The sequence below is a fragment of the Vipera ursinii genome, assembly GCF_947247035.1.
Source record: "Vipera ursinii genome assembly, chromosome: 14".
In the NCBI taxonomy this organism is placed as follows: domain Eukaryota; kingdom Metazoa; phylum Chordata; class Lepidosauria; order Squamata; family Viperidae; genus Vipera; species Vipera ursinii.
Genome location: NC_139527.1, coordinates 1888916 through 1911677, shown reverse-complemented (window position 1 = coordinate 1911677; position 22762 = coordinate 1888916). Strand labels below are relative to the sequence as shown.

The 22762-nt window shown below is 45.6% G+C and overlaps 1 protein-coding gene across 11 annotated transcripts; it reads left to right on the top strand.

Moving 5' to 3' along the window:
* Positions 1 to 60: 60 nt before the first annotated feature.
* MPHOSPH9 (M-phase phosphoprotein 9) lies at positions 61 to 20835 on the top strand. Of its 11 annotated transcripts, XR_014493766.1 has the most exons (26): positions 61 to 193; positions 1610 to 1688; positions 1937 to 2069; positions 2361 to 2430; positions 2997 to 3086; positions 4392 to 4909; positions 5310 to 5412; positions 5941 to 6037; positions 7019 to 7122; positions 7557 to 7679; positions 8508 to 8953; positions 9064 to 9219; positions 10066 to 10153; positions 11173 to 11388; positions 12189 to 12236; positions 12861 to 12925; positions 13443 to 13544; positions 13900 to 14037; positions 14791 to 14978; positions 15539 to 15697; positions 16339 to 16459; positions 17055 to 17164; positions 18277 to 18530; positions 18889 to 19001; positions 19254 to 19322; positions 20015 to 20050. XR_014493766.1 is itself a non-coding variant. In XM_083373496.1 (25 exons), the coding sequence occupies exons 3-24, from the start codon at positions 1966 to 1968 to the stop codon at positions 18709 to 18711; spliced, it is 3333 nt and encodes a 1110-aa protein (XP_083229622.1). In that variant the 5' UTR covers positions 61 to 193; positions 1610 to 1688; positions 1937 to 1965; the 3' UTR covers positions 18712 to 18726; positions 18889 to 18936. The 11 variants fall into 11 exon arrangements, 4 of the variants coding, with proteins under 4 accessions (XP_083229622.1, XP_083229621.1, XP_083229619.1 ...); XR_014493764.1 differs by having other exon boundaries at positions 18889 to 19322; positions 20015 to 20093; XR_014493765.1 differs by having other exon boundaries at positions 18679 to 19322; positions 20015 to 20093.
* The last annotated feature ends 1927 nt before the right edge of the window (positions 20836 to 22762 follow it).

Sequence of the window (22762 nt, the reverse complement as noted above, 5' to 3'; positions counted from 1 at the left end):
GAGCTAGCCAATCGGCGCAGCCGGGTCGCGAGGCTTTGGCGTCTTCTCTTTGAAACCGCTTCTTCGAATCTCAACCGCCAACCGCGGAGGGGAGGAGACAGTTCGCGGCCCGGCCTTTCCCCAACCCTTCTCCCAGCGGGCCCGGCCTTCGCCTGACGGGAGCGGCGCGGAAGGTCGCGGGGCGGACGGGGAGGTAAGCGGGGTTGCGGAGGCGGGAACCCCTCGCGAGGACCGGGGACCGCTGCCTCTGACGGGAGGGTGGGAGGGGCGACCTCGTTTCCCCCCCCCTCCCGGCACGCCCCCGCTTCTCGAGTGACAGGCGGATCATCCAATCCCCGGCCGCTCTGGATGTTTATACTCTAGCCTCGGCCAATAAGGGGTGAGGGGTGGGGCTCGTTGAGAGGTCGGGCTCGAAGCCAGTAAATAAGTGCGGGCTGCCAGGTTGGCCTACCTTGCAGGGTTCTTGGGAAGGTCTAAAGGAGCGCAAGAGTTGCTGGGGTTCCTTCTGGATCTGAATTTAATAGTGTCATAATGGGTCTTTGCGCTGCCAGCCCGTTGTTTACGTTGGGTTTGCCATTTTTAGCCACCTATCAAGTCATTCTCCAGCTTCTGGGACAGACAGATGTTGTTTGTGGTTGTTGCTCTTGTTGATTTTGTGTCTGTTCCTTTTCATTCGAAAGGGTACAGGAGCTGGATAGATAAATCTAAATATTAAAAATAAATAGGATAAATAAACCGTTTTTTAGATTGGAAGTATTGATGAAGAAGGAAAAATGAGGTAGCAGCGGATCAACTTTGTGGGGGGTCATTTCCCAGATGGATTAAAAATTCAGGAAATTGTTTCGCATAAGATCAGTTACAATTTTCTCTTTATTACCAAAGAGAGCAACTTCCTTACTGTTTCATCAAAAGAGAATAAATAACATCTACCGTTTAATGTATTTGGGGTTATATGTTGCTAGGCCTATATTTAGAGAATTAAAAAAAAGAGATTTTAAAAAGTTGTCTGTAACGGGGGAAACAGACCTAAATAATAAATATTACAAAATAGAGAACACCCCCCACCCACCCAAGTCTTGGGGGAGAAATATAATATATAAAGCTGAACATGTGTCTTCCCAGCCTCCATTTATATTTCAAACTGACTTGGCAAATGTTTATCTCTTAAGTAGGGCTGGCCCTGACTCTGTTTGATTATGCACTTATAAAACTCTTTTGAGTTAAAAAAAGAAGAGAAATTTAGTGTATGTGTGTATGTATGTATATATATATGTATATGCATGTTTATGTCTGTGAGTGTGTGTGTGTGTGTTTATATATGTGTATGTATATGTATATTTTATATGTTACTTAGCTAAATTTGTGTTTAATTAAAATTGTGCCTACATTTAATTGCATTTTAAAAACGACACATTCAATCTGTTTTGGAGGGTAAAATTGGAAGAATACTGCATGAATAAATTAAGGCCTTTCTACAAATAATTCATGCACACAGAACTGTGGTTGGGAAGAAATAGGTCAGGCGTATGATGTACCAGGAAATGGATAACTTCTTTTTTTCTTCATAAAGGGGTGCTTCACGGCTGTCTTTTCTTTATTCATATTGCAGAGTTTATTTTGGATTTAGCCACCTGGATGAAACAGCAGCAGTAAAAGAGCATTTGGCTGGAATGTTGTGGATATATAAGGCAGGTGGAATGGTTTTCTGTTACCCAAGAAACACTGAATGTATGTGTTAATAAAGAAATAAATGTTTCTAAATATTGGCTGGACCCAGTGGTGCAATGGTTAGATCAGACCAAGCAACGAATCTGTTTTTTACAGATTTTAAACACATTTTAAAACAACGATAACAGTCATACGTGCTTTCCTTGCTAAATTATGTTATCAAAGTAAATTAATGTATATATATATATATTTATGTATAATTTTTAAGGATAATCACAATCTTTGCAAGCATGAGATATGGAAAACCTGGGATTGGTGAAACCAGAGCAAGAAGCACCAAGAGCAGACCCTGATTCTAAGAATACTCACAACTCGCTTGATCATAACATAAGTAACAACAGGTTAGTAGGAAATTCAACCAGTATCACGCTTCTTGAAAGTCGATAGTATTTTCAGAGTCCAATTTTTCAAATAGAATTTTAGCACAATCTCGCCGAAACATGTCGAAAAACCTGCTTATTACTGACAGGTCATTTATTTTAACCAAGTTAACAAAAGTCCACTCAAAGACTTGGGGAAAACTGCAGATTTTCCGGGGTTCCATATTGTCTTCAGAGCAAGAAGGGGTTGTCAGCAAAGCCCGGTTGAGTTTCAGTAAATAAATAATTCATATTGTTTTATTTGCTCGACAGTCCTTTATTCAACCCAGATGTCGTCTCCAGCTTCTCGGACAAAGTTGGTCCTTCTGCAGTAACTGAAGAGGTTAGTATGTCGCCTTCATTTATGCAAGATGCTCCAAGAGATAGTAATCCCAAAATACTGAAGAATTGTGAGGTATGTAACAGTCTTTCCACATACGTTGCTCCGTTATTTTGAACAGCACCCAGCCTAACTTTCCCTTCCTAGTTTAATTTATTTATTAAATTTATATGTCACCCATCTCACCATTAAAAAGCGACTCTGGGCAACTTACAAAACGATCGGAAGAGAAACATAAATGGCAGTTAACAAATTAATATTTGTTGTTTCCCAGTGTTAAGGCTTGAAATCTTAAAATGCCTTGCTAGGACTCTTAATTCTCTAGATTCAGATTTTCGGGGGGGGGGGTTGTTTTCTTTCTGCGTTGGGGCTTTTTTTTTTTTTTTGCTTCTGTTCAGGTCTCATACTGAATACAGGTATGAGATAACAGCTTCCAGACAAAAAAGGGGAATCCCTCATTTGTATCAGAGACCAATCAATCGCCAGGCTAGATGTGGGCAAATGGAATTTATATTTCATAAAGGAAGAAAATGTTTATTTTCTTGGCTGAATCTTGTATTTTCCCATAGACCAGGTGGCTACAGTTGTTCAGACGGGTGGAGAGGCAGTGCCAAGAACAGATAGTCGCTCAGCAAAAACTCTTTTATCATCAAATACATGTAAGTTGTTTCATTTAGTTTACATTGTGCTTTTGTACTGAAGGTCTGGCTCTCAAGAACGTGAGATGGGAATTGCTAGGGAGTTGGGGAGTAACCGTTAAGGATGGGAATGCTGTTTACTATAATTTTATCAAATGCATAAAATAGCTCCTTAAGTTGGCAGGAAGGTATGCAGGGTATGCCTCTGTTTACGTCTCTTTGTGAAGCCTTGACATATTAAAACTACGGTTTGAGTGAGTGTGTGTGTGTGTGTGTGTGTGTGTGTGTATGCACACCTTCCTGTCAACTCAGGCTGTCTTTTCACGCTTGTTTTGAAATGGGTTTTGTTGATAAGTATATTCCCTCCGATAGCCTTGTTAATCTCTTCGACCAAACTGTGAACTGATTTTTCTGGGAACATCAGCTCCTACGGATGAAAATATAGATGTCTTCATACATTTGGTCTATGTGTACTTAAGTGTATTTTAATATTTACACCTTTTTTGTTAACTGTTTTTCCCTCTTACCTTTCCTGATGGCCCTCTTCGCTAATAGTAACCAACCGTTCCTGAAATTGAAACAATTAATCGAGGTATTGTTGTTTTACAGTTCTCTTCGTACATTGGTCTTTTTCCTTCTTTTATTTCCTGGCAACGTTTTCATACTTCATACTTGCAGAATACTCACCTGTCCGTACGTGTCTGAGGTTGCGTGTTGCATTGGAGAAATGAGACTACCTACCAAATAATATTTCCCGCCGTTGGATGTTCTGAAAATTGTGTGGAAGGAAGGAATGCTGGGGCAGAAACATTGCCTGTTGCAAATTTGAGCATTGACTAAAATGTTTTTGGCTTAATCCGGAAGCTCTGTCCGTGTCCGACTGGCGTTTCATTTTATGTCTTCAGTTTGTTGTGAAATAGCAGCACTATTTGTGGTTTAATGTGGGAAAGTTTCTAACTTGTAATTCTGTATTGAGAGAAGAAGCAAGCCAGCCCAGCCCAACAAATTGTCATCTTTCATTTAAAGCCACTTAGATTGAGAGTCCTTTTCCCTTTACGTATATTTATTTCTCTGCAACGTTTTGTTGGAGGTCTGATTCGATCTCAGAAAAGCCACGTGAATGTGTCCATGCATGTCTTTTAAAAACAGATGTAGAACAAATTTCTAGGTCTTCCATTTCTGTACCATAACACATTTCTGCATGTTGGGTGTGTATATGTGAAAATGTCCTACGGACGTGATTAAAAACGTGCCTCTTCTTGTCCAGTTTGATTAAAGCCTCGGTTTTTAACGCAAGGTTTGATTTTTTTTCCTTCTTCTTTCCAGCACATACAAAATGAAATCAGGCGCTTGGGGACACTGCAAGCCAAAAACCCGTGCTCGTGTCCCAAACTGGCCGCTTCCATCAGACTTTCAGACAGCTGCCCGTTGCTAGGAGGTCAGATGGGGTTGAAGGCCGACGCATTTGAAGAACGCGAGCTCTTTACCAGTCAGTTCCACCCCAGCCATGCTGACCACCGGGCAGATGCTTCAGTCATGCACCAGGAGGGCCTTACAAACAGTGTTTCAGTAAGCAGCGGATATGGTACCTTATCTACTGCAGAACTGAGTCCTGGCAAAGGTGATGACCTTCAGGCATGCATGGAAAACTCGGAGACGATGACCAAACGGCGGAACCGTCCATCACCAGCCTTGGAGTATTCAGTTGTGGGCGGCATTTGGGACAAAAGAGAAGGTTTGCAAACCCCAATAGGACACACTCCACCTCCGAAGGGGAACAGTGGCGATTCCCCCACTCAGATGGAGCCTCCGATTCGCGGAGGTCAACCTGAGGAGCCAAGTTGGTGAGTGGCTGATACTGTTCAGTTTGTGAGCTTCGTCTTTCAAGTTAGATGCTTTGAAAAGTTACCAGCTTTGAAACTTTCCTCTTTATTCTAGTGTAGCGCTTCTCAATCTTAGAAACTTGGAAGATGGGTGGACTTCCTCTCCCAGAGTCCCCCAGCCAGGCATGCTTAAGACAGGTGGATTTGAATTCCCCGGAATGCAGACTAGGGGATCCTGGGAGTTGAAGTCCACCCGTCTGCAAGTTGCCAAGCTTGAGACCCTGCTCTGAGGGGTCCGTTGCGGTTTACGGAGGAGGCCGGAGCTCCTGTTTCTACTGTTGCCAACTGCAGAAAGGTACAAATTGCAGCGCTCGGGCAATTGTTTTTATTCGCCGTGTCTCGCTTTTCTTTTTTTCTGCAGCAAATCGTTAACCTCCTGGGCTCAAAAGATGAAACAAAACCACGTGAGAAAAACGAACGTGGAAGAGGAGAGCACGCCGGGAAAAGAGCAAACCGTTGACAGGGTAAAAGATTTGCTGGAATCCTTTCTTCCAAACGGGGCAGCAGCCGTGAATGAACACGGGCAACATTTTTTTTAAATAGGAATTTCTCCTTTATTTGATGTTTTTACATGCAGAGGGAGGGTTGTCCTTGTGGCCTGTAATGGTCCTACTTAAACCGCTTGGCGGGCCTTAAGCCACTTTCTGTGCGCGTGTGTCAACCTTGGTGCCTTTAGTTCAATCCTGGCCAAAATGTCCATTCTTGGGCTTAGATGGGAGTAATAGATGAGCTCAGCCTACAGTCTTGGAAGCCTGCACTTTTTATTGATTTATTAAGATTGTTGCCCATCTCGTTTCGAAGCGACTGCAGGCGGCACTATTGAATTTGACGGGATTACTCCTGTGACGGAATACACTTTGCTCAGATTGCTGGGGCAAATTACTCTTTTTTTCCCCTCCCTCCTTCAGTGAGGGAGGTCGTGTTTTAGGGTTTGTTTTTTTAAAAAAACAATAAATCTCTGGCTTTCTCTTCCCCGTTCTGTGGAATTACAGACCAATGGCATCGCTGCTGCTGCTGCACCATCCACCACTTCGTTTTACCTCAACCAGCAAAGTGGAAGCCAAAATTCTTTAGCCTCTCTTTCATCAGGTACAGTAGCTCCAGTGCTTTGTTTATTTATTTGTTTATTTATTTTGGTAAAAGGAAAAAGTGCCGGAACTCACACACGTGTCATACAACCCGCCTTGCCTACCCTACAAGGTTCCATCCAAAAAAAGGTGCCGGAATTCCGTTCTGAGCGTTCTATGAGGAAAAAAAGCCCTGAGTAGCTCCCAGGGTCCTCCCTCCGTCCCTCTTCTGAGCAGGGCGGATTTGTAACGAAAAGGGGATCGTTCTAGCTTAGCTAGCCATTCTCCTTATTTTCAGGGCTTTGTCTTGAAATAGTGACCGAGTGTCAGCTAAAGGGTAAGCAAAGACCCGCTCCAGTTGGGGATCCAATTTGGTGGGTGGTTGTTGGCTTCCCCATTGACTTGGCTTGTCAGAAGGTCGTGAAAGGGGATCACGTGCCCCCTTCCCCCCCCCCCTCAGGACGCTGCGACCATCATAAGTGTGAACCAGTTGCCGAGTGGCTGAATTTTGATCACATAGGCACGGCCGTAAATGTAAAAAAAAAAAAAAAAGGTCCTTTGTGACTTTGGACACGTGAACTGTTGTAAGTCAAGGACTGCCCTGTGTTTCTTGGTTTAGCTTTGACTCTGACTTCCGACGAGCAGAGGTTCTGATGCAACTGATTAAAACCGAGGCTTTAATCTGATTTATTCCGTGTGATACAGGGAAGACTTTTGAGCTAGGAGGAGGGAGGGAGGCAATCTCAGGGTAAGGACCACCTTTTGTGTTGAAATATTGTAAAGGGCAAATGTTCCTTTCCTTGGCACGCATCCCCTCAAGAGTTCTCTGCAGAATTAACACGCTCTCTTTACTTTTATTGCTTGTCAAAGCCTGCGGGTGTTAAACTAGTGTTTCCGCCACACGTCTTCCATAAAGCACCAAACTAATATTTGTCTTTTAAAATGATATCCCAGCTCTTTGCTGTCCTTAAATCAGTGTTGAGATGCCTATTTTATACCACAGGGCTGACCTATTGGAAATTAGACGAGAAGGAGATGTATCAAGCGTTGCCTAAGAATTTGGGAAATGAATTCCTTGTGTTCTCAGCAAAGGCTTCTTCAGAACAGGTATTTGCTAACTTTATTTTTTTCCCCGTTTTGCTGAATGCTTTTTTTTTCTTTTTTGGTCTCCTCATTATTTACCACACGAAGGGTGACAATGTGTGTGTTTAATGTGCGACAACAATTCTGCTCTCCCCTTATGGCATTAAGCTGCTATGTGTTCCAAGCTCTCCTTTTGCCATATAGCAATGTTTCTCTACCTTGGCAACTTGTAAGATGGGTGGACTTCATCTCCCAGAATTCCCCAGCCAGCTGTGGAATTCTGGGAGTTGAAGTTCACCCATCTTAAAAGTTGCCGAGGTAGAAAAATACTGGCTTATTCCTGTTCCTGGAATGATCTTATTTTGCCCCTCTTCCCAAACCACACTATATTCCCATCTAAAAATATAGTTCGGCATTATATTAAATAAACGCTTAAACTCTGAATTCTTTCCCCTTAGCTGTCTTCCAGTGACGAGCTGAAGCCTACGTCCTTAAAGGATATTTATCATAAGAAACAGAAGGACGATAAGCCACCTGTAGAGTGGAATTTTGCCCCTCTGCACTCCACTCATCCCCCAGAGGTAATAACTTGTATTTTAGTTCTGCCTGTTGCCTTGCCTTGAAAATGTCCCTCCTTTCTTATACGTAACAACTGGTCGTGCTTTTTCCAGACCCCCCCAAACAGTTTGACTCTTTCAGGTGCCTTAATTGTGATTAGTCTATTAGCTGATTGTCCCAAAGGTGCTTTTTCAAGAGGCAACTGGGCTTTCTTTTCCTTAAAGACGTTTCGCTTCTCATCCAAGAAGCTGCTTCCATTCTGACTGAATGATGGGGAATGGAAGGATTTCTATTCCTTGCAGTCATCTGGTCATTGGTGCTCTTTTTTGAGAGTCCTTGAGGCCACTTGGAGGTTTATCTGTGTCCTCGGGGTCAACCTGCACAGTGCCAATGGGTGTGGAGCCTTCTTGGAACTGCTAAAGGGACTGTGTTGTAAATGGGAGATAGGTGGTGTTGTATCCCTCCCCCTCCCTTGAGAGAAAGCTGTTCAGTTTTGACCTGGGTGGCCTCTTGGACCCCTTCTTTCAAATCAGGGTCCTCCCTGCCCAGAATGTGGATTTGGCTGCCTTCCAGAGAGCGGCCTTCATCTTTTAAACGCAGATGGGCTGCTGAATCTTGCCTTGATGGGTTTGTTCTCCTATTATGATTCTTCTCTCTCAACTTCACTCTTCGGAAGGACAGGATTGGTTTCCTTGAGGATTGACTGACTGGATCTCCTTACAGTCCAAGGGACCCTCAAGCATCTCCTCCCACACCGCAATCCTCTCAAAGCAACTAAATTTGTCCTTGATTGGGTCTTGGTGTTTTGTTTTGTTTTGTTTTGTCACTCCAATCACCGTGATGTTTGGCAGATCCTGACCCTCGACCCGACTCTCCACATGAAACCAGGCGAGCTGAAGACGGGACGGCGTCTGCCCGGGTTCTGCGCCAGTCCAGAGCAAGCTTCATTGTCTCCAGATTCCATGGCAGATCCTGTGGCTTTTTCCCTTCCTTCCGAGGTGGATTCGTGTTCTCACACCAGCACCGTGGTATCCCCTCGGTCCGACGAGTCTCCCCGACATGCTGCTGGCTCAGCAGCCTTGCACACTGATTCCTGGGGCAGTTGCGAGTTTCAGAACGCAGCCGACGTCACCGGCTCTCCTCATCCAAATGACGAGATTGTAGACACGGAGGACAACGAGAACTTAACCCTCACGCCGTCTTCGGTGGCCCGGTACCCGATTCCCTCATCTGGTAATCATTTGACACAGCCCGGGCTTTCGGTTGCTTGCGTAGAAGATCCCCTGGTCCTCTCCAAGTAAGATAATCCCAGTTTTCTTCTTCAGAAACATTCTCCAGCAAACTTGGCTAAGATTTTAAAAGTCTTGTTCTTTTTTCTTTTTTTTCTTTTTTTTTAAAAAAAATCAGGATTAGGCAGAATTTGAGGGAAAAACACATCCGGCACATAGCTGATCTCCGAGTGTATTACGAGTCCGAAATTCTCAGTTTACAGCAGCAACTAGAAGCGAGCCACACCTCTCCTTCCGAAGAAATGAAGAAAATCAATCAAAATCTTACGGACAGGTATTGGCTGAGTTGTTTGGAATAATGTGTGTATCTTTTCTTTTTTTTCCCTTCGTCGTTTTTGAAGTGATTCTGCCTGGATAAAACTGTTTGTGAACCTTCCCGGCTCCAGTTTTGACCCCTGAAAATCAAGCGGCCGCTTAGAGACTCTCTTGCGATATTTGTTTTAATGAAGGATAAAGTTGCGAACGAAACAGAAAGGGCCGCCGTACTTCAAACAGATCTGTAGTTGCTCTGAATTCTCCCCATAGTAACTCACTGGTTTGCTTGTGAGCAGGGAAGCAGCAGAATAGAGGTAATCCTTGACGTACGACCACAGTGAGGGGGGGACATTCGTTAAGTGAGTTGTGCCCCACTTTACAGCCTTGCTTGCCACCGTTTTTAAGTGAATCGCTGCGGTTGAATTAGTAACGGTTCTTAAGTGAACTTGGCTTGTCAAGAAAATCGCAGAAGGGGTTCACATGAGCCCCGCAGGACACTGCAACCTTCGTATTTATTTTAAAAAGGGATTCATGACAGTTGCAGATCAAAATTCAGACGCTTGGCAGCTGATTCATATTTATGAGAGTTGCCAAGCGCCTGAATTTTGATCAAGTGACCGTGTATCTGTCACAAGTCCCTTTTTTTCAAGGATCTTGCAACTTCAAACAGTCACTAAATGATCGGTTATAAGTCAAGGATTACTTGTAATACATGTTTGGAAATGAGGGTTGCTTATCTACGGTCAAGGCTTTCTAGCAAGCATTGCCCTCTGGCCGTCAATCCAGCTAAGTAGTTCGCCTCAAAATATGGATAATCCCAAATATATTTTTTTTACACTTAATGGCTCTCTATTTGAATTTTTAGGTGTGACCAGCTAGAAACTGCACTGCACGAAGCCAACAGCCGTGTGCGATCCCTTGAAAATAAAAACAAGGCCTTAGAGATGGAAGCAGTAAGTGTATCTTACGGCTTGGATGGAGTAGTCCAGCTATAACAGAAAAAAAAATATTAAAAATGTGCTGAGCATCATTTCAGATGTCTCTTTATGGTCGTGAATTGGCAGGGAAGAGTGGGAAGGAAGACAGGGCTAAAATATGGCTCTACCTTGGTCAAATGGGCACCGAGGACTCCCACATTTGGGGAGAAGAATAAGAACAATTTTCTGTGAATGAAGTGGCTTGGCATCTGGAAACAGAAGCCTGGGAAGTACACCCTGAAGTCTTGTGTTGTGTTCCCAGGTGTGCACAGCCTAAGACAGGGGTAGGCAATCTCGGCTCTTTTATGACTCGTGGACTTCAACTCCCAGAATTCCTGAGCCAGCCATGCTGAGGGGAAAGGGAGAGGTTTCCAAGCTGAGCCATGCTGGCTCAGGAATTCTGGGAGTTGAAGTCCACGAGTCATAAAAGAGCCAAGGTTGCCTACCCCTGGCCTAAGAGAATACGAGTTTTTCTCGGGCTCGGTGAAAATCCCCCAAATGAGCTGAGTCACACTCAAGTAGATCAAATTCTTCTTCGTTTTATAGAATGCCTCAACCTTAAACAACTTTTAATATAGGTGGACTTCCAACTCCCAGAATTGCCCAGCCAGCCAGAATTCTGGGAGTTGGAAGTTCACCCTTCTGAAAAGTTGCTACGGTTGAGGAGCTTCATTGCTGCTAAATTAATGGAACTTAATAAAACGAAGAAGAGTTTTTTCTACTTCAGTGTGACCCTCCAGTGAAAAATAAGCTGGCTGAAATCTGCATGTTATTCTCTCAGATGTTACGGTTTGTCCTGCTTACAGTCTCGCGGTAGTCAGCGAGCAGCCTTCAGACGTTGTGGGTGCTCCCATCCTTGAAGTATTTTTAGGAAGAGATCTGGACAGCATGGCATGGTCTGACATGGCACAGGGTCTCCGGCCCGAGCGGGGGGGGGGGTTTGACTAGAAGACCTCCAAATGTCCCTTCCAACTCTCGGCCTCTTCCCCTTCCAGACAGATTGGCGTGAGCGCTTCAGCGCCATCAGCAGCAGCGCCAGGCCCTTGCAGGCGCGCATCGAACAAATGCGCACGAGTAGCAAGGACAAAGACAACACCATCAGTCGCCTCAAGAGAAGACTGAAAGATCTGGAAGAGGCCTTTGAGAAAGCCTACAAGCTCTCCGATAACAAGGATGCTCGCTTAAAGGAAGAAAATAAGATCTTTCAAAATGTAAGTTGGGGGGGGGGGAGACACCAGCCTCTCCCACTTTGGAAGGCCTGTTGCAAATCGCCAAGAACTTCCTCAAAATTGTTCCATAGAAAGCCACAGTAACCCTGTTGATCGTTTGGCTATCTATGAACAAAATGCCTTATTATGTCTTTCCGTGAAAGTTCTCTTTTTTAGAAAAAGAGATTAAAACAGGACGTTTTGACCTTAAGAATATTGTGGAGTTATCCTGTTGAACTGAAGATAGCTGAGTAGAGATTTTTCACCCTTGGATAAAACAGGTCTTTGCTCTTCCTGCTAGCTCAGATTCATTTCAGTCCCACCCCCCCACCCCACCCCTTTATTAAATAGCTGCTTCTTAACTTGCACTCTGTGCTAATGGACCGATAATAGGACTGAAGGGGTTTTCGTTTTGTTTTTTTCTTAAATGCCAACTAGAAACAAAGTCACGATCATAAAAGGTAGAATTTGCTGAAATCCTGGTTTGACGGCTGTACCGGATGCTGTGATTTGTGCCAGCTAGATTTTTAATTCTACCTAGACCACAGGTCGGCAACCCGCGGCTCCGGAGCCGCATGCGGCTCTTTAAGCCGTCTCCTGCGGCTCCCAGTTGCCCAGTGCACGCGCACCTCTCTGACTGAGCGGAGGTGCGCGCGCACCACTTCCAACGTGCGGCTCCCACTTTTTTTATGTGTGATGGAACCGGTTCCCAGTGGCTCTTTTGCTTTTTCAGGTTGCCGACCCCTGACCTAGACTGTTTGAAATCTTACAAATCAATAATAAAAATGTTACTTTCTTGATAGCTTTTGGGAGAATACGAATCACTTGGGAAGGAGCATGAACGAGTTAAGGTAAGCAGCAGGGTTGTTGTTTTTTTCTTTTCCAGAACCGAGTCCATTTTTAGGTGAAGAGGATCCCAAACCAAAAGGGGCTTTAGCGGTTCCTTGATCATGAGTGAAAGCAGGTCTATTCATTTCCCCCAGAAATAAGCTTTTTGTCCACAAAATGTTTGTCCTTAGCAGGGATGAAAAGTCCAGTCCTGTCGGCTGAATTGATCACACGTCGGATCTTCTGTACATTTATTTAAATCACTCAGGTTGTCCTGTATCTGAAACAGTTGGACAGCAGCCAGCTAAGTGGACCTCTGCCAAAAGAATTTAGAAACGAGGGAACTTGGAAACAGAAAACTGTTCAAGCAGATAGGGAGACATCCACTTCAAAAAAGGCCTGAGGTTAACCAGCCGTGGCTGCAGAATGGAAGGCTCCCAATGGGTTCTGAATGTACAATTAATTATTTGCCAAGGACAAAGGAAGAGGAGCCTTAGCAAAGCTTTTTTTTTCCCCAGGAAAGCTGAAGACAAGTTGAATTAATGATCAGCTGATGAAAGAGAAAGACTTTTAAATCATTTGGTGTTAGCAAAAATCAGTGGTTGTGTGACCCTTAATGTGTTGGGTTTTTTTTCTCTTTCCCGCAGGATTCTTTGAATATTGCTGAGAACAAATTGCTCGATGCGTGCACTCAGATTTCTGACTTGAAGAGGTAATGTTGAACCGTTCAGTCCTAGAAAAGCAAGGAAGGTTCCAAAGCCTCTCCAAATGTTTCCATTTTTAACGGCACGTTTATTAGCATATTTCATGAATATGTTAACCAGGCAGTGACCAGCGAAGTTGCTGAATCAAATCCAGCAAAGAGCTAGTCCGTAAAACTCTGGGAACAGACCTTTAAATAAAAGTTTAATAAAAAAAATGTTGCAAGCTGAAAAAGAAATCCAGCTTTGAACCTTTGCTTCATTCCAATGTATACCATTTCCTGCCTGAGCCGGGGGTTGGACTAGAAGACCTCCGGGGCCCCTTCCAACTCTGTTATTCTGTTATTTCCCAGAACTGACGAGCTTTAGAGCTTTGTCGCCAGATATGGAAACATCATCCAACCCAATCCTGAACTTTCCAACAGTTTTTAGAAAATGAGCCGTCTATTCTAGCCACAAAACCTGGGATCATAACGCAGTATTAACACGGGTAAAAATTGATCCTTTTTCTTTTTTTTTCTCCTCTAGAACAGTCTCGAAACTGGAAACTCAGGTCAAGCAATTGGAACATGAAAACTCGCTCAAATTTCGTTCCCTGGCCGAGGGACACTTTGGACCATCCTACGCCAGGTTAGCAAGTAAGGATTGTGTCAGGGTGAGAAAAAGACACACACACACACGCTACTGTAATTTTAAGAAGGATGAAAAAGGATCCTGGGGTCACACACAGTGTGATGTGCAGAATAAACGCTGTTATTCAGAAGGTCGTAAAAGGGGGGGGGGGAGAAAGTGCCTTAACAACTGCCTCGCTTAGCAACCAAAATTTTGGGCGCAGTTTTGGTTGTAAGTCAAGGGCTACCTGCACTGCTTTGCCAGATGCTGGAAACAGCGTCTGACGAAGTCTGCTTTTTAATTTGAAAGCAATGAAATGTTACATCCTCCGTTTTAGCTCTTCGTTATTCCCTGCTTCTCTTTGTCCTCTCAGCAAATTGGAAAGCTTTGATGTGAGCAGAAGGAAATGGCTGATCCCAGGATCCGAATTTTCGATATTTACCGGTCAGCCTTTGGCAGCTCAAGAAAGTCCCAATGACAATCGGCTTGAAAAAGAGTTCACCTCTTTTAGGTAAGCAATATTTTTTTTCTCCCAGGTGCTTGTTTATTCATAATCAGAAGCCTCCCGATTGAATTGAGGCGTGCTATATGACACATAATTTAAAATATAAAAGAGAAGATTCAAATATGTACAGATTGAACAGATCTCTCCGAGAAAGTAGCAACATGAATTGCATTCTGTTGTGCTGCCATGAGGTCCTCAAGTGGACACTGGTCAGGGCACAAAGGGCAGGTATGCATCTGTGTGGTTGTCTGCATGTCACCACAATCCCAAAGAGCAGAAGCCAGCAGATAGCCCCGTTTGTGCATCTTGTGCCCGTGCACAAGTCTATTCAACAATTTCCATTCTTCCTAGCTTTCGTCAGATCCAGCGGCCAGCTGCTCCGTTGGTCCCCCCAGATAAAAATAATTGGCATAAAAACTGTTCTCTTTTCAGAATTAGTAGCTTGGAGGTCTAGCATGGAGTAAAAATATGTCATGGAGTAAAAATCTTTGCTGTTGTATTACAACCTGGCTGGGCTGGGCAAATTTTGAAATGCTTTCCCAGGGGCTTCTACTTCCTGTGTACAAAGAGTACATTCCAGACTAATTTACTTGGATTACCAAAAAAAAAAAACCAACAACCCACCAACCTCCCAGAGGTTACTGTGAGGGTTACATTCCAATAATGTAATCTGGTTTGAATCTGGGAAAAGGAAACAATTGCTCTCACCAGCTTTTCAGCAGTGAGATGAGCAGGCCGGGCTTTCCTGAATATTTCTAGGCATCACTCTCCCCCAGAGAAGGATCCCTCCGCAAACTCTCTCCTCACCAAGGAAGCCATTCAGAAAGAGATCAAAACCCAAGAGATCCCCATCCTCAAAGCCTTTAAAGAATTTGAAGAAAGGAAGGCTTTGAAGAACCGAGGCGCCCAGGCGGACAAAGAGGAAGAGGCCGCAGCAGAGACCAACAGTAAGTCATCTTTTATCAGTTTTCATTTATGGGAACAAGAATTTGTTCCTAAAGAAATAAAAAAAAATATTCCTTCGAAAGGGGAAAATTGTGCTGGCTTGGATTTAGATGAAAAGATAACTCTTACGTAGAGCAGGGGTCCCCAACCACCACCACCACCCCGGTCTGTGGACCAGTAGCGGGCCGTGGCACGCCAGCAACTGGGGCGCGCAAACAAATCCCCAGCCGTGGGATGCAGGCTCCCTCTGGTCTGCGGGAGGGAGCCTGCAGGGACGTAACCGGTCCCTGGTGCCCAAAAGGTTGGGGACCTCTGATGTAGAGCAGAAGGCTTTTTTAATAAGATATGCAGACATGCGAGAGACATTGCAGCTAATATTCGGCGGGTCCACAATTTCCTTTCACTTCTTTCAATATTTTTTTGGGGGGGTGTTACCTTCACCATGTGTGTGTCTACGTACACCCCACAGGCACAGATGATGAAAATTGCTTTCAGCATTTCCCCATGGTAGGAAAAAAGGGTCCAAACACCTTCCTGAAGGAAAACACTTTGCTTATTTCAGAAACAGATGTTCGGGGTCAAGTTGTTGGGTTCACCGAGACATTCGTGGCTACCAGCCGTTCGCCCGAGAAGAGCAAAGAGCAGCCGAGGCACAAAAAATTCAACTCGTGCCAGAGATCTTCATCGCTCCCACCTTCAAACAGGAAGACAAATACGCCAAGTAAATTTTTTGGATTGTATTAATTTAGAGGGGGGGGGTTGTTTAAGTCATGTGGACTTAAACTCCCAGAATTCCCCAGCCAGCATGCCCGCAAGTTATGATCCAAAAAAATGGCAAGATCATGCAATCAAGTCTCCACTTGTTTTTTTTTTTCACCTGTTGCACCTTGGTGTTTTTTTTAACCCTGACCCGTAGACATCCCTGGTAGCCCTCTTGATACTAATGGACTGCGACCTCTGTTTCCCCTTGCTATCCCAGTGATGGAAAGTGGGGTTTGGTAACACCCCCAAAAGCCCACCCCATGTAGATCTCACCTGGACAGAAAACCCTCTGGACAATACCTTGAGCAGCATGCCATTGTCGCAAAGGGTGTGTGTGAACGCCAGATAACTAACCTTTGGGTGCCTTCTGTGAGAGAAAAGCAGGCAGAGCAGGGGGGGGAGAGTTAAGCGAGTCATGAGCCTAGAATCGTTACGCTGCCACAAACGGTCCGTTGACCTTTCTCTGGCGCCAATCTAATATCGAACTTCAGTTGCCTCGAGTCTGTAGGCGGGAGCGATAAATCCTCCGAGCTGCAATTTAACCTGCGGTCCCGATTTCTTCGCTCTTTGACATCTTCTCTGCCTGCTTTCTCTCGGCAGCCAAGCGAGAGACCATGTTGACTCCGGTGGCCGTGACCTACAGCCCCAAGCGATCCCCCAAGGAAAATCTGTCTCCGGGTTTCAGCCACTTCCTCAGCAGAAACGAAGACGTGGTGACCAGGTACGGTGGAGTCCCCTCCGAGCCGGCGGCAAGTAGATCTTCTGGTTGGTTTGGGCGACTTTCCAGTTTAGTTTGATAGGAAGTGGCCTCTGGAACCTTACTACACAGGCGTTCCTCAGTTTACAACCGGAAATTGAGCCCAACATTGTATGTCGCTAAGCGAGAGGCTCGCTGGGCGGATTTTGCCCCGTTTTACGACCTTTCTTGCCTCCTTGGTTAAGCCAATCAGTGCCGTTGTGAAGTAACACGGTTGTTACGTGAATCTGGCTTCCCCTATTGACTTTGCACATTAGAAGGTCGCAAAAGGGGATCACGGGGCCCCCGGGACAAGTGCAACCGTCGTAAATGTGAGTCAGTTGCCAAGCGTCTGAATTTGGATTACATGACCGTGGGGGACGCTGCAGCGGCCGTAAGTGTCATATAGTCCCTTTTTCTCCAGGTCACTAAACAAAACGTTGTGAGTTGAGGATGACCTGTATGTTTGGCACTGGCAGGAAGACAAATACAAATTTTAGCAGTACACCCTTGGGGAGAGAGAGAGAGAGGGAGAAAATACAAGCCTCCTTGCAAGGAACTTTCTTCTTTTCTACGCTAGATTTGAGATCCGTCTGGATGATGATGTCGCTGCGCCTGCCCTGCACTACGGCAGCCCACGAAAACGGCTTCAGTTCTGCTCGGGAGGCGACCGAGGAGGTGAATTTCGCAGTAGGTGGGATTCGAAAGCTGCTGATCTGCGACAGTCCTGCACCTCTTTCGGTCTGGATTGCTGAGAGGCAGCTGTCTTCCTTTGTTTATTCCTATTTCATATTTCTAGACCGCCTGTCTACCTCCAAGAGGGGCTCTGGGCGGTGTGCAATGTAATAGGATCGATAAAATAAACTATTAAAAATTAATATGAAAATTAAGTTGTTTTAAAAAATGTAGACTAACAACCGTACAAACTGCAAAAGGGTAAAAAAAATCTCAAGATGGCCATGGAGCGGTTATTAGAGGTGGGGGGGTGGCTCTCATGGGGTTAGCCAGCCCCGTGTTGTGTGGTCCTCTGTGCCCACCCCCCACGCAAAGCTGCAGCGCCAAATTTTGACCCCTTTGCGGAAGGCCACGGTCTGCATGGATGCTGGGATCCTCCTCCCCCCCCCAAATTCCAGATGGGCTCAGAGGCTTTGCCGACATCACGGAAGTAAAACAGAATAGCAAGAGTTGGAAGGGACCTTGGAGGTCATCTAGTCCAACCCCCTGCTCAGGCAGGAAACCCTATAACAGTGATGGCGAACCTTTTAGAGACCGAGTGCCTAAACTGCAACCCCAAACCCACTTAGGTGCCGTCGGCGTGGCCCATTGGGTGGGTGTGGCCCATTGGGTGGGCGTGGCTTCGGTGGTAGCGGCAGACTGGGTGGGACTAAAAAGTTCAATCAATCAGTTCCAACTTTGCGAGATCTTTTTTTTTCCACGAGAAGTTGAGATTGATTGATTGAACCTTTTGTGTGTGTGTGTGTGTGTGCACATGACGGTGGAGGCCTAAAGCGAAAAGGTTTAATAAAACCCAGCTGAAGGCCTAGGACTGGGGCAATGGCGTGTGTGCCCACAGAGAGGGCTCTGCGTGCCACCTGTGGCACGCGTGCCATAGGTTCGCCACCACAGCCCTATAACATTTCAGGCAAATGGCTGTCCAGTCTCTTAAAAGAAACCTCCAGGGTTGGAGCGCCTACAATTTCTGGAGGCCAGTCTGTCCTCTGAATGCGATTTCGTGGCTGATTTATAATCGGGTCTCCCCTTTCTCTCTCTTTTTTTTCCTGGGGTGGGGGTGGGAGAAACAGGACTTCAGCCCAGTTGCCCAGAAAGCCGCAGAGGGTCCAAGTCTTCCTCCCACCCACCACCTCTGCAGTCCCGAGCAAGCAGAGATTCCTCGACGGAAGGCTACGAAGCGGGCCGCTCTGCCCCCAGCAGCGAGACAGGACCGTTTTCGGCCCCTCCGGCTCCTTACGCGCCCGAATTCAAGTACGTTTCCAGGATTAAGACCTTGGCAGAGACGGAGAGGCTGTTCGACGAGCTGACTCAAGAAAAGCAACAGGTAAAGGTGAAGCGTTTTGCTTCTCTTCCCTCTCCCCTTCCTTCAGAAAGGTCCACGTCACCTTTGCTTAGGGGCGTTAAGGTTTTTTCTTTTTATTAGGTATTTATTATTTGTGTCTTGCCTTTATTATTTCTACAAATCTCTCAAGGCGGCGAAGATCCTCCTCCTATTTTCCCCATAACAACAGCCCTGTGAGGTGAGTTGGGCTGACAGAGAAGGACTAGCCCAAGATCACCCCGCCGGCTTTCGTGCCTAAGGCAGGACTAGAACTCACAGTCTCCTGGCGATTGGCCCAAGGTCACCCAGCCAGCTTTCGTGGTTAAGGTGGGATTTGAACTCACGGTCTCCTGCTTTCCAGCGTGGTGCCTTAACGACTAGACCAAACTGGCTATCCAACATTCGGGCGACTCATCAGAAATGCCTGAATAATCTGAAATTCATCTCGGCACCATTTCCAGGGCCAGCTTAGAGGTAATTTTCCCACGGAAGTGTGGCAAGCACGCAGTGAATCCACGGTTCAAACGTGGCTGGCTGGAGAATTCTGGGAGTTGAAATCCAACCCGTCATAAAGTTGTCAAGGTTGAGGAACTTGTTCCAGGACGATCCGGTTGGCCAGATCCACCGAACCGGAAAGAGATTGCCTGCTTTTTTTCTTTCTTTGTGGGGTTTTTCTCCTCGTTTCGTTAAAGCATTCCCTCTCTCCTGATGTTTCTGTGCCGATAGATTGAGTCCCAGCTGAACCGAATTCCTTGCTCCGGAGGAAGGATGACGCTACAGGCCCGGCTGAATCAGGTTACAATTCTTGTTGTGTCTGTGGGATTGAGTGTGCCCTGTTTGTGTGTGTGTGTGTGTGTAGGTAGTCCTTGATTTATGACCACAATTGGGGGGCCAGAATATCCACTGCTAAGCAAGACAGTTGCTAAATGAGCCACATCCGATTTTACGACCTTTTTAGTGACATGAATGTTTTTGTCACCCGTCGCCTTCCAACGACTTTGGGCGGGAAATAAATAATTGCATTTGTCGAGTGAATTAACATGGGCGTTCAGCAAAGCTGGCCTTCCCCCCCCCGTTCGACTTTGCTGGTCAGAACACCAGGGCCCTGGCAGGCTGCAATCCTGGTAAACAGCAGTTGCTGAGCGCCTGAATTTTGATCATGTGACCCCGGGCAATGCCGTGACGGTCGTAAGCGGGAGGAGCGTCTGCAGATCTCTTTTTTCAGTGCTCGTTTTATTTATTTATTTATTTATTTATTATGGGACTTATATGTTGCATCATTGAACTACCTGTAGTTCTTTCAGTCGTAACAGTTGAATCTCAGGCTGTCCGCAGCGGACCATGATTTCATCCAGATCACAAAATACATCACGCACGTAAAAGACAAGCCCCCAAATGTCAGTTCCAGAATCATCACAGATTTTGGGTTTTTTTTCCCCCCTGATTCTCTCTGGATCCTAAACGCCTTGTCCGAATATTCCTCTTAGGAAGCTCTGGAGGATCGGCTGGAAAGAATTAATCGAGAATTGGGATCCATCCGTATGACCCTGAAGAGGTTCCAGATTTTACGCACCTCCGCAAACATTTGAGAGGACCCGGCTTTTAAGATATATGCCCCATTATTTGCACTAAAGTACAATAATTATGCAAACCGGTTTTGTATTTTTCTAAACCTTCCCCTGCCTTTTTGCAATCATGTCCTCTTTACACAATTCCTCTCCCCCCCCCCCCCAATATTTTGTACTGAGCCACATATTTTCAAAAAAAACCCTCACCCCAACCCTATTTTTTTTATACCGGAAGGAGTCGATCTGTTGGGTTTTTTGTATTTTGCTACTTTTGAAGACGTCGGGTATTTTTGAAAAACGGCAGACCTGCATTCTTTGTAAGCCTAGAGACGCCGAGAGGGCAGCTTGTTGTGTTGTTGGGTTTTTTTTGAGACGTTTTATCGTGTTGTGATTGACTTGATGGTGCTCGTCACTTTTAGAGGTTAGAAGCCAAGCCTGTCATGTGAAGTGTGTACGTTACAAAGTGGGGACTTTTTAATCGATGCTAACAGGACGCACAGCCGTTTCTGAGGAAGTGAGCTGCAAGGAAACATTTCTTAGCTTAAAATTCAAAACTGCATCTTCTTTTCCTAAGCTCCTTTGCCAAGTTACAGTGCAGTGTTACCAACAAATCAAGAAAGTTGGGGGAAAAAACTTGCAGTATCCATCTCTGTTTAAGAGAGTTCTCTTTTTTTTAAAGCCACTAGCTTTTATTTGGCATGCTTTGTCGTGGAAATAATGAATTAAAATTACAAACTGAAGTTGCTTGAACTGTTGTTTTTAAAGCTTTTGCCACCTCCTCGTCTTTGTCATCACAGTTTGAAGTCCAGGTAATTGTGCACGCACAGTTTCCATAATGGATAAAGATTTTCCATTGTGTCCGACTGGATCTTATCTATCTATCTATCTATCTATCTATCTATCTATCCAGCTATCTAATTTTTAAACTCCCAATCTCCCTCGCAGCGGGAATCTGGGCAGTGTACAATAAAGTATTAAAATGCAAAAATATCTAAAAGTGAAAAATTTGAAAGAGGCAAGCACGAATATTCCTTGTATGATCTTGTCTTTGTTTAACAAGTAGCGTCTCTTTTTCTGGACCACTTGAAGATGGGTGGACTTTGATTCCCAGAATTCCCCAGCCAGCCATGTTTTCCATGAAACCTTGAAAATACACCTACTGTACAGAAATGGTAATTTCTCAACTTCTCCCCGGAGAAGTACTGCAAGCTACTTGGTTTTTATTTTAGCCTTTCGGAGAGCCTGGTTCTCCAGTTTGCGAGACAGACCCTTTGGTTTTCAGGGAAGGCATTTTCCCATTGAGACATTCAAGAAGTGGTTAGGCCTGCACAATCCAATTACACCAAGTCCTAAAGGAAAGAAAATCCCTTGTTTTCTGTATTCCCAAGAATAATCAAATAATCAGGGAAAGGGCAGACGAGTTACTACCTGGATTCCAAATTAAATGCTAGCCTGCAAAAGGAATTTCTCTAGATTGATCGTTGTTCGTTTGCAGCCAATTGCTGCCTTTTATTTTTTACTCAGAGCCATGTCACTTCTCTGATGGTGCAGCCAAACTAATCTTCCCGGCGATAATTGATGTACCTCTCTGGTTTCCAATTTCAGACAGGCTATTATCTCTTCCCATTTCGGCCTTAAATTTACTCCTGACAAACTCAACTTCATCGCTGGCTGCTTTTATTATTAGCGGGGTAATTCAGGAAGCTGAGTCATGAAATTGGGTTTTGGTTTCCTGTCCGGCCCCTTGCAGGTCCTGAGAATCCCCCTCCCCTTTAAAGCCCGTGACAGGTTTCCCAGCAAGAAATGTAGAAAATGTCTTGATTTTTTTTCCTGCACTAAAGATTCCTTTCTCAGTAAGTTTTCAAGACTTCTTCCGATTTGCACGTGTGAATGGCTTAATTCTAATCCCATCAGCAGCTGCAACCTTTCATTTCCCCTTGACCTGAAAAGTGCCTGCATAAATCCTGCCCATTCTGGTTTATCTGAAATGGTATAAGGTTTCCTGCCTGAGCAGGGGGTTGGACTAGATGACCTCCAAGGTCCCTTCCAACTTTATTATTATTATCTCAAAACCCACATCCAAACCAAACCAGGTTCCATCAGGGGATCCGGCACTTGAGAAGAGAGGAAGATGCTGAGGGCTTGGGGGGGGGCAACCCACATGTCTCCCTCCTTCCAGGCACAGCTGCCTTCTCCAGATGTGCAGAGTTCCATCGTCCCCAATCCTGGGAGGGGCAGAGCAGGTATCCCGGCCTTATGCGTGTCTATGTACCCTTCCCCATCCTCTTTCCCCCCTTCCCCACCTTTCCCAGGGACCCCAAATCCGGGTGGGGGGGTGTGTCCGCCAACTTCGGGCTGGAGTCGAGCACAGCTGCAATTTCCCCCCTTGGCAGATCCGCCTTCTCCAGATGTGCGGAAAAGCCCGCCTCCCATCACTCTCAGCCCTGGCAGCGGCAGAGCGCGCACCCCGGACGGCCGACTGCGGGTTTGTGTGTGTAAGTGCGAAGGTGAATCCGTGGGTGCGCACTCCACCTTTCCCAGGGACCCCAAATCTGGGCGGGGGGGGGCCGCGGGGGCTTTACAGCTGGGGTGTGTGTGTGTGTGTGTGTGTGAAGCGCAGCTGCGATTTCGCGCGGCGGCCAGCAGGGGTCGCCAGAGGGCCGCCGC

Coding starts and splice junctions, on each gene's coding strand:
- MPHOSPH9 (XM_083373493.1), top strand. CDS start 1,966: ATGGAAAACCTGGGATTGGTGAAACCAGAGCAAGAAGCACCAAGAGCA. Junction 10,154..11,172: donor AGGCCTTAGAGATGGAAGCA/GTAAGTGTATCT, acceptor TTCCCCTTCCAG/ACAGATTGGCGTGAGCGCTT. Junction 17,165..18,276: donor CCGAGGAGGTGAATTTCGCA/GTAGGTGGGATT, acceptor TGGGAGAAACAG/GACTTCAGCCCAGTTGCCCA.